General features: G+C 33.1%; 2 protein-coding genes across 2 annotated transcripts; one reads left to right on the top strand and one right to left on the bottom strand.

The window, feature by feature from the left end:
• Window positions 1-1,532: 1,532 nt before the first annotated feature.
• LOC133182407 (uncharacterized) lies at window positions 1,533-5,244 on the top strand. Its single transcript, XM_061317243.1, has 5 exons — window positions 1,533-1,699; window positions 1,943-2,052; window positions 2,279-2,377; window positions 2,920-3,029; window positions 3,814-5,244. Exons 3-5 carry the CDS (start codon window positions 2,302-2,304, stop codon window positions 4,684-4,686), a joined length of 1,059 nt encoding a protein of 352 aa, XP_061173227.1. The 5' UTR covers window positions 1,533-1,699; window positions 1,943-2,052; window positions 2,279-2,301; the 3' UTR covers window positions 4,687-5,244.
• LOC133182397 (uncharacterized) lies at window positions 4,917-9,553 on the bottom strand. Its single transcript, XM_061317229.1, has 9 exons — window positions 9,336-9,553; window positions 8,547-8,656; window positions 8,250-8,366; window positions 8,050-8,126; window positions 7,452-7,569; window positions 7,165-7,314; window positions 6,886-7,025; window positions 6,138-6,332; window positions 4,917-5,974 (listed from the first exon to the last, which is right to left on the bottom strand). Exons 1-9 carry the CDS (start codon window positions 9,510-9,512, stop codon window positions 5,754-5,756), a joined length of 1,305 nt encoding a protein of 434 aa, XP_061173213.1. The 5' UTR covers window positions 9,513-9,553; the 3' UTR covers window positions 4,917-5,753.
• Window positions 9,554-10,177: the final 624 nt, after the last annotated feature.

The following is a 10,177-nucleotide window of genomic DNA, read 5'->3' as shown; positions in this document are numbered from 1 at the left end:
GGACAGGTACGGATCATCGAAGTCTCTATTCTGTACATAGACAGATCTTAATAAAATTCGAGGAAAAGTAATTACAACTTTATTAACCTGAGTAATGTAAACCCAGTATACTAGACACCGTATACTGTATTAATTACAAGCCTTATTAACCTCCGCCGTACCTTACTATTATGCCTTGAACGACCGTCTACACTGCGCTCCGACTGGCAACTGCCAGCTTTCTGCAGAGCGCTCGTATTTATACCCATGTATACCCGGACTACCCTTGGCCGCTATCGTATCACATTACGATAAAGTCCGGCTGACGTAATGCACAAAGACATCCCGAGCCCGATCTCTGTCACAATAGGGTCGGAAAGTCTCGTTTACTTTCATTTTCGATTTGCAACTTCCGGGCAGCAGACCAAGATGCCGCTGTGTTTTGCCTTCGGGTGTACCCATATGACTGGCGCGAATCGAACATGTAGTTTATTCAGATTTCCTACAGATCCAAAAAAGAGGAAGAAATGGATTGATAGATGCAGGTATACAAATGATAATACTTATTTTAACAAAACATTAAACTGGAAAACCTGTCTGATAGATCCAAGCCCCGTGTCATGTTATCATGGTTATAGGCCTATACTAAACAAAACTTTGCAGGCCTTATATATACATGTATATCATTGTATTTACAAGGGAATAGTTATAAATTTAACCAATTAGTAGAAATTGTCAGATGATTGTTTAAGAAAGGAACAAAGAAATCGTGGCTTGACTTTTCAGTGCAAATTAATATTTAGAATTATTTTAAAATTATCTTCTGTATTTATATGTCTTCACTCTGTCTCAATCTTCATGATTAACAGAACTTTTAAAATCAGCTGGTATCATACATAATCTCTCAGACAAGACCCATATTAGAAATGCTTAATGTCCAATTTATTTTCATATTTTTTATACTTAGTAATATGAAATTAATTCAAAATAATAAAGAGAATACATGTGTAACAGAGTTAAAAGTGGCTATGCATTGTATATAGTGAGGCCACGCTCCTACTAGCACTAGCTAGTGGGTTAACCCTTTAGCTCAGTAAATAGAGTGATTTTAAATCTGAGGGTTGTAGGTTCAAGCCACAGTGTGGACACCCCTAGCTAATCAGTCATATTGGCGCTCAACTACAAAACCCACATGGTGAGTGATGTTTATAGAGTCTCGTGTGTGAGATACCTCAGGGGTAAGAAATCTCAAGAAGGGGGAAGTGTAACAGAGTTAAAAGTGGCTATGTGTTGTATATAGTGAGGCCACGTTCCTACTAGCACTAGGTAGTGGGTTAACCCTTTAGCTCAGTCGGTAGAGCGTTGGATTTTGAATCTGAGGGTTGTAGGTTCGAGCCACAGTGTGGACACCCCTAGCTAATCGGTCATACAGGATACGATGTAGCATTACACCAAAAGTTTACATTAAACATATGAAAGTAAACTAACTGCTATTTATAGATGTGAGTTTAAATAATGTTGTACAAACAATTTTTAAATTATTAATTTGATTATATAGTATTGAATTTATCCTCAACCTTTTCAGGAGAGCAGATAGAGAATACAATAGTAATGATCGAATTTGCAGTTGCCACTTTAAAGATGGGAGAAAAGAGAATGGGCCGACAATTTTTGTATACAGCAAAAATAATTGCTTTCCTGACTTTGTCGAGCCAAAAAGGTAAATATTTCTTACTTGACAGATCTTCATACATAGTTGCTTTCTAAAATTTATGTCAATATGACTCTTTTTCATCTCCTCCTTCATTTATATGTATATATGTATATGTATCATTTATATGTAATGTATATGAGAGTTAGCTTGGTTTTCAATGATAATTGTATATTTATAACTATTATTTTTTTTTAACTTTTAAAATATATATATTTGTTTATTGAAGAGCATAAAAATAATATTTTACAGACGCAAAATTACTGAAACAGAAACAGAAGGAACCCTCAATACAGAGCAACCCAGACAAGCAGAGCTAAACCACAATGACCACGACTATGCAGTTTCTGGAAGTACTGAAGGTAAAACAATTTTCATTTTGGCAAGACTTTCACTTATCACCTGATTTATCCACTGGGTCATGCTCACAAAAGGTTTAAAGTATTGGAGCCCTTATATTTTCATATCAGTTTGTTTTGCATGCCCTGTAAGATTATTGTTTGCAAAGACTGCAGTAATTTATCCTTTCATTATGATGCTTTTCATAAAAATATTACTTTGTGTGTAATTTATTTGTATGCTTGACAGAAGGGTTTGATGGAGAATGTGCAATGACAACTTCACAGTGTGAAGGAGGGATCCACGCTGATCACAGTTATACTGCTTATTTTCCAGAGGCATCCAAAGGTATTGAAAAAAAAATTATATCAGATGGACATTATTTGTATTATGCCTATATTATTATGTCTATTTTTAATAAGTCAGGCTATCTTAATAAAATTGTTTGTTTGCCCTCTCCAGACCAACTGGCTAAAAATGGTCCTACACAAAATTTTTACATAACCTCCAGGAAACAATTTTTTAAGAACTTTTTTCTGAATTTTTTCATTACGTCAACAATTACCGACATGGTGCAACTTACCCTACCAATCCTATTTTTTTACTCTGATTCTGGAGAGGAAAAACAAACATTGTTTTAAAGGTGGCCTCACAAACATATTTATGTGTCTTATAGAGCCTTATATGAAAATAGAATATCATGCTTGGGGGTGGGTTGGGGGGGGGGGTTCAAACTTCTTTCAGTACCAAATTTAATTCATACACTAGCTACTACCCTTATTTGACTATACTACTATACTATACTATACTATACTATATACCACCCTGATGTTAAATGCCTACTATGGTTTAATGTTGATATTGCTAATATTGTTTTGTAATCATTACAGAAAGTGTTGATTTAGCAGAAAGAGTGAAAGAGCTCCAAAGAGAATTAGAGTCACTAAAACTGAAAAAACAAGCCTTTACAATTTGCAACATAATACAGGACCCAGACAAGGTATGTTATTTGAGCATATTTTTATGCCCCCTTAATCGAAGATTTGGGGGCATATAGATTTAATTGTTGTGTCCGTCCGTCTGATTAGCTGTCCGTTAGTCTGTTTGGCCGCAAGAAATTTGACCTTGCCCAAACCTACTGACTGGTTGGACCTACAATGTATGGCTTTCTTGTATCACATATGTATTCCTTGTGATGGAGTTTGACCCACTTTTGCAAAATTTTACTAAACTTTAACCTTGGCCATAACTTTTGAGCAGTTGATGCTAGGGCTTTCATACTTTACAAGTGGATTTTTTTTTTGACAAGACCTTCCTTTAGATACCAACATCTTTGACCCCCTTTGACCTTGGAGTTCGAGCCACTTTTGAAAACTTTTTACTTTGGCCATAACTTTCGAATGGTTAGTTCCAAGGTTTTCACATCTTTGTGAAAAGACCTTCACTTGGATAGCAACAATTTTGACCTTGACCTTTGTCTGACATACAGTTGAAAAATTTTAATCTTGGCCATAACTTTTGAAAGGTTGGTGCTCGGGTTTTCATATTTCACAGATGTATTCTTTGTGACAAAACCTTCTCTTGCACTTAGGTACCAACAATTTTGATTTTGTTTGACCTTTGGAGTTTGATTTGCATTTGTAAATCAGACTCCATTTGAGGTGCTTTAATTGAAGTTGAAAATGGCGGTTTTTACACAAGATGTTTATTTTGTATAAAAATAGTATACATGTGGCAATATTCATTGATCATAATTTATAAATGGTTGTTTTGCTTTGTTATAGATGCTGTTATATACTTCATTTCCCTCAGAAGTTTTCAATATACTGGTGTCTTTGTTGGAAAGAATGGCCCCATTCCAATACTATAATGGATGGACGGTACAAGGGATCAGTACCAGTGACCAGCTCCTTATGACTCTTATGAAGTTACGCCTTAATTTAAGGGATTTGGATTTAGCAGAAAGATTTAACACCAGTAAAAGTACTGTCTCCAACATATTGAATACCTATGTTACAGCGCTGCATGAAATTTTATTTGAAGGAGTGATGAAGGCTGTTGGGATACCCTCCCAGTTAAAATGCAAAGGGTCAATGCCCAAATCATTTGAGGAGTTTTCCTCTGCGAGAATAGCAATGGATGCCACCGAAATCACACAGGATGTACCATCAGACATGAATAACCAGTCGCTATCTTACAGCAACTACAAAAGTCGCCATACAGTAAAAGCTGTCACGTGTGTAGCACCAAATGGTGCTTTAGTGTATTGTTCAGAACTCTATCCTGGATCCACCTCTGATGCTGCCATTGTTGATCACTGTGGTGTATTGGATATGTTGAAGCCAGGTGATATGATCCTTGCAGATAAGGGCTTCAACATATTTGATAAGCTTCCACCAGGAGTGACATTAAACATACCACCTTTCCTGTCATCCAAATGTCATTTCACAAAGGAAGAAGCACAGCTTTGTTACAAGATTGGGAGAAGTCGAATTCATGTGGAGCGAGCAAATGAAAGAATCAAGAACTACCGTATTCTAGATCACATTCCTGCACAATACAGACATCTTGCCACTAAAATTTTCCAACTGTGTGTAGCTCTTGTTAATTTGCAAGCTCCTCTGTTGAAGGAAATAGCAGAAAAGTATGAAATTTAGAACTGGTGTGAATTAAAGTAGTACACAACATCTAACTTGTATCTTTTCAAACATGCTAAATATGTACACAAAATCTCTATAATGTTTATATTCATTATTATACTTTCATGTTAAATACTAAAATCAGATTTGTTTAAGAAATATTAAACAATTTGTAATGTTATCCTCAGCATTAGCAACACACTTGAGAATGGGTACATGTAACACAAGGATAATGTAAAATTATGCGCGCACAGTTCATCATAGAATTCTGGAAACATCAGTTGTGCATTTGAAAGAAGCCAAATAAACTTAATATCAATCAAAGCTTGAAAAACTACTTTTGAAAAACAATATGTTTATTTTTTAGAGAAAAACTGTTATATAATTCACATGTATTGTAATTACTATATATGAACATTACATGTATATATGCTACAGTGAATGTATTCTGTGGCACTTGTCTAATCAGGATGTTGTGTATTCAGAAATCATGCATAATATAATTATATAAACTTAATATAAACTATACGTCCCTTTCAAATAATTAAATTGTTTTAAAAATGTTGTCTGACCCTAATTACATAGATCTCATTTTAATGATATTGCATCTTTAGAATTGCAGTTTGTATATATTTCTTTTCTTTTACTTTTTTGTGAAAAGGACTCAATTGTACATCTTAAATTACTTATTTTGTTCAAAATTTCCACACTGGTGATGCATGCTTAAGATAATGATTGCTTTGATCATTAGTTGCAAAAAATAAACCATGATAAAATTAAACAGTTTGGCAAAAATTAAAATTCTCTTTTTATTTACTGCACTAAGGGAAGAAGGCAATGTAAGAGATCTGTTTACAGTAAACATAGTTACTTACTTTGGTGGTATTCATAATTTAATGTCTTAGGTATTGCTTCATGTTCACTTATTTATGGACATGCTATTAGCAAGCACTACTTGTCAAACAAAATGCTAATCGCACTGAGATTATGATTGTGCTTATCATACTGAAGAAGAGGATTGAGCTAAATTTTGAGTGCACCAATATACATGTATGCTCATGTACAATATAAAGTCAGTCAAAATTTTACTGGAGAGAGGGTAGAAACACATTAAAGTAGAATTCAATCATGTTTTTCAAGTGAATTTCCCATAATTCGTCTCGAAGGATGCGAATGACTTCCATGCTTACTGGTGTCCAAACTACGAAATCACAACAAGTGGTGCCTGTAAGATAAAGCTGGCCTTGAACTTGGTGCCAATAATCATGATTCTCTCTAAGATGCAGGACACCCTCAGAGTCACACTCTAAAATGATTTCAAAAGATCGACATCTATTCTTTCACTAAAATAATGTAGGATAATTTTATCTAGACATAAATCATGAAAGATGGTTTCATCAAAGAAAAATGAGAACTAATTTACATATACCAGGCTCTTTTAGAAAACTTTCAAATCGGTTTGTACTTACCTAGAAAGAAATCTTTCAAATTTGTACAGGCATCCTTGATAGACATTGCTCTTGCAGAGAAAGGACATTTAACCTCTATAATATCTGGTGATGCACTCACTTTTCCTTGAAGGTGAATCTTCAAATGTTTGGGATCACCTTGGACAAATCCATCAGGAGAGGCACCAAGAACACCTGATTCATGAAGCCATATGCCTGAAATTAAAAACTACAATATAAATTTAACCATATTTGTTATGTATGTTGTTTTACATACCATTGGGTAATTTTTTCACTCATATCGAGGGCTTCTAATTTCGACCTTTACTCGGCATCATTATGCAGTGACCAATCACAGAGTAAACACAACTAACTGAGCTATCATGATTATTAAGAGGCAAAATTCCATACTTAATAATGGATGTGTTATCAATCGTATCTTAATGATAGAAAAAAATCAAGGGAATTAAGTAAATATCACAAAACATGTACATAACATCGCAAACCATTTTATTCTTCAGTGATCAATTTCTTCATTTCATTAAAGATGAAATAGATGTTCTGATGAGAAAACAAAACAAGCATCTAATGTTGAACGTAAATTGTTTTATGTCACAAAGTTGTAGAAAAGGACCAGTTCATTCCAAATTATTACTTAAGGTCACTACTGATGCAAAATTTTACCTGTGTTGCTAACAACTTGCATCACAGCAAATGCAGGTAGGATAATTTTTTAAAAACATTTAAATTGAATTTGATAATTGTTTACCTGTCTCTAATATCGAGACCTCTGAAAGTTTACAATAGTCATCTTTTGCACTCTTTTCATGTGTAAGTCCCCACTGAATAGAAGCTCTTTTCTCAAGATTATATGCACTGAGTAATCTTTTCTTTAATGATACTGAGAGCCTACAAGAAAAAAAAAATGAATTTCATAGTTTTAATTTAAAATTATTAATAAAAAGACCACACATTAAGAATTCAGTAATATTATTTTTAAAATGTAATGCTTTTGTACATTAAATAAACCATTGTAAATTTTATTTACCGATTTCTTCTAATAGCACCAATAACTTGTCCAAAATTAGATGCAGTAATTCTCAATTTGCGAACAGCTGCCCATAAAGAGTTCTCTCTTTGTCCTGTAGTCAGCCATGCTGTTTCAATAATCTTTTCTGAACAAATGACAAGTTTCTCCCTATGTTAAAAATCATATGTATATATGTATATATAAAAAATCTGTTTTTACACCTTCATTTCTTTAAAAGCCAAAAATAATGAATTATTTCAAAGAGCACAAGTTTTTACATATTCTGTTTATTTGAATTTGAATACCTTAAATAAGATGACTTGCACTGAGCATTCAAGTACTCTTCACTTATGAGCTGGTCTTCAATAAGTAATGCTGGCATTTCCTCACACTCAGGCTCATTTGATAAAATCCAGTGCATAGCTGCAATAAATGAAATAGCAATTACCATTACATTGGCCACAACTTTCAACATATTATGTTGTAAGTTAACGCTTGTTATGTACTTTATTTAGCTGACAATATATGTTTGGTCATTGTGAATAGTCTATACTTAAAATACCTTATGAATTACAATGTATTAATTATTTACTTAAGAAAAAATGAAAAACATTTAAAATGGAAATAATATTTGTTCTAGGTCAAAGAAATTACAGGTAGATGATATACCGGTATGTTCTCAAAATATATGCCACACTAAGTTGACATGTTAAAAAAGAAAATTTAAAAATGATGAAAGTGTTACATAAAAAAAAATATGTAACTTTTTAAAAAATAAATGAAAATCCATTAATAACAAAAATGTAACATTAACTCAAAAATAAATCATAAAATGAGCCTTGATTCAGAGGAAACAGTTTCCCTTGTGACAAGGATGAAAAAAATATTGTTCATCAAGCAAACCTGTAAATCTACCCAAATGACCTAGCTGATCATACAAATATGATCTATCTGCATCTGTCATCTCTCTTTTTAATGCTCTAAATTTACATGTATATACATCAAGTATTCATTACAGAATGAAATATTCAAATGAATAACACAACCTTTCATTTATTATTTAATTACCAAATATATAATGTACAAAGGTGCTTGTGAGTTACCTATAATCTTGCCTGGGTGGATACATTTCCCCCATTGTTGTTATGGCTTTAGGAGGAGCAGATTTAGGATGCTTGATCCAGCTGCACTTCACATCTGTCTTGCTTGCCCTCTTATATCTAAAGGATTATTTTATACACTAGTTAGTAAAGCACTTAGATTTAGAATAGACAAAAAAATAAAACACACAAAATATAAATATTGACAAATTCAGCTGAAATAAAAAAAAATCGGACTTCAAGCTGCAAAACTGTTGCATTTTTTTAAACAAATGAATTAACAGAATATGCTTCATGTACCCAAACAGAAGAGCTGCAGCTACATGGTGGCAGCGAAACTGGCCCATTGGACATTCACACGTCGATGACTTTATAGTACCAGTACTGTTTTCTTCATTTTCCAGAAATATCTGTTAAAAGTAAAAAAAAAATAAAATAAAATAAACAAGTCTCTGTCATAGTGTTACAATGATATCGCCGACTATCGAAAAATCATCCCTGAAGACAACAAGTCAGCGACAATTGATAGAAAATTTTAAAATCAAAGTTGCTACATTTTTTAAAAATTTTTTTTAAATACAAACTGGTTCATCTTTTAACATTATCAAAGGATATTCCCCTATTTCTCTTGCAAATGGCAGACAAATTTTCCTACTAAGTATAAACTGAAGTTGGTCTCATAGATTTGTATTGAAATATTGTTTTCATCTTCGAGGATATCTGAATATTTGCTGGTTAACTTTATTTAACCTTTAAATTAAATAATTAAATTCGATCGTATAATTGATTGTATGCTACTGATTCAATTTTATAATCGATAGTGAATTTGGTCAAATTTTGCAACACTAGACTCTCTGACTAAATCTACATGTTTTACGGAATATTTTCAGTGAATTGTAAACATGATGAATTCTTTGGGCGAGGTGGAGGAGGCCAAGACGCTGGATTACCACAGCCCGCAATTAAAAAATAGTTTAAATCTATAAACTTTACTCAGTTTTTAGTTATAAACATTAAAGATCTTGAACAGACTCTTAGATATAGTTTGAAATTGTTCTAATGTATTGATGCGAAATCGAATGTACATACCTGAACTTTGTAAGATGTGTCTCGCATTGACGCTTGCACAACCGCAGTAATAACGCGAAACTCTTTATCTAACACAAATTTTAAAACCCTGTCGCTATCCACAGCTTTCTCACTTTTCCTGGTAAGTTTTGTGTGGCTTTCAACGTACCGAGCCCAGTACATTATTGATAAAGCCATCCTTGGCAACTGCCCGGAAGTAAGTTTTCACGTTATATCTCGCGAGTCACGTGACGAGACTTTCCGACCCTATAGGTTTGGACCAATTGGCCGAATCGGATTATAAAAGCCTGTTTGGGATATAAAACCCTGAATGCCATATAAAGCTACATTGTTTTTTTTTTTTAAGTTTTTTTTACACTTTAAATTATGATAGAAATATACATACACATCTGCAAAGATATACATAAAATACAGCATTTTTTTCTATAACTCGGACAGTTTGTGAGATTAATCATTAGAGAGTTCGAATTCTGCTTTGGGGTCATTGTCTTAAACGTGGATACAGTATATTATATCCCAAATGGGCTATTCCTCACTGCTGTAAAGTAAAACAAGTACAAAGTATTTCAACACCTGCAAATAACTCAAAATCGTTATCATCTATAAAATTCCCAAAATACCTTTTCAATTAGGCCTAAGAAAAAAAAATGTTTGTTTACTATTACAAGCTTATAAAACATAATTCTGGTTGATAGGTAAGATTTTACAAGGAAAAAATGTTGTTGGTTAAGTAACCATATAAAACATTTTTTCTAAGGCTTTAGATGCAGATATGTTGATAGTACATGTAATTATAAGAACAAGGTAATGTTTTTTAGGTGCTTCGTTATATGGGGAAATCA

Source organism: Saccostrea echinata, unplaced genomic scaffold, assembly GCF_033153115.1.
Source record: "Saccostrea echinata isolate AGI-Se365-2 ecotype Australia unplaced genomic scaffold, CSIRO_AGI_Sech_v1 ptg000001l, whole genome shotgun sequence".
NCBI lineage: Eukaryota > Metazoa > Mollusca > Bivalvia > Ostreida > Ostreidae > Saccostrea > Saccostrea echinata.
This window is presented reverse-complemented; position numbering and strand designations above follow the sequence as displayed.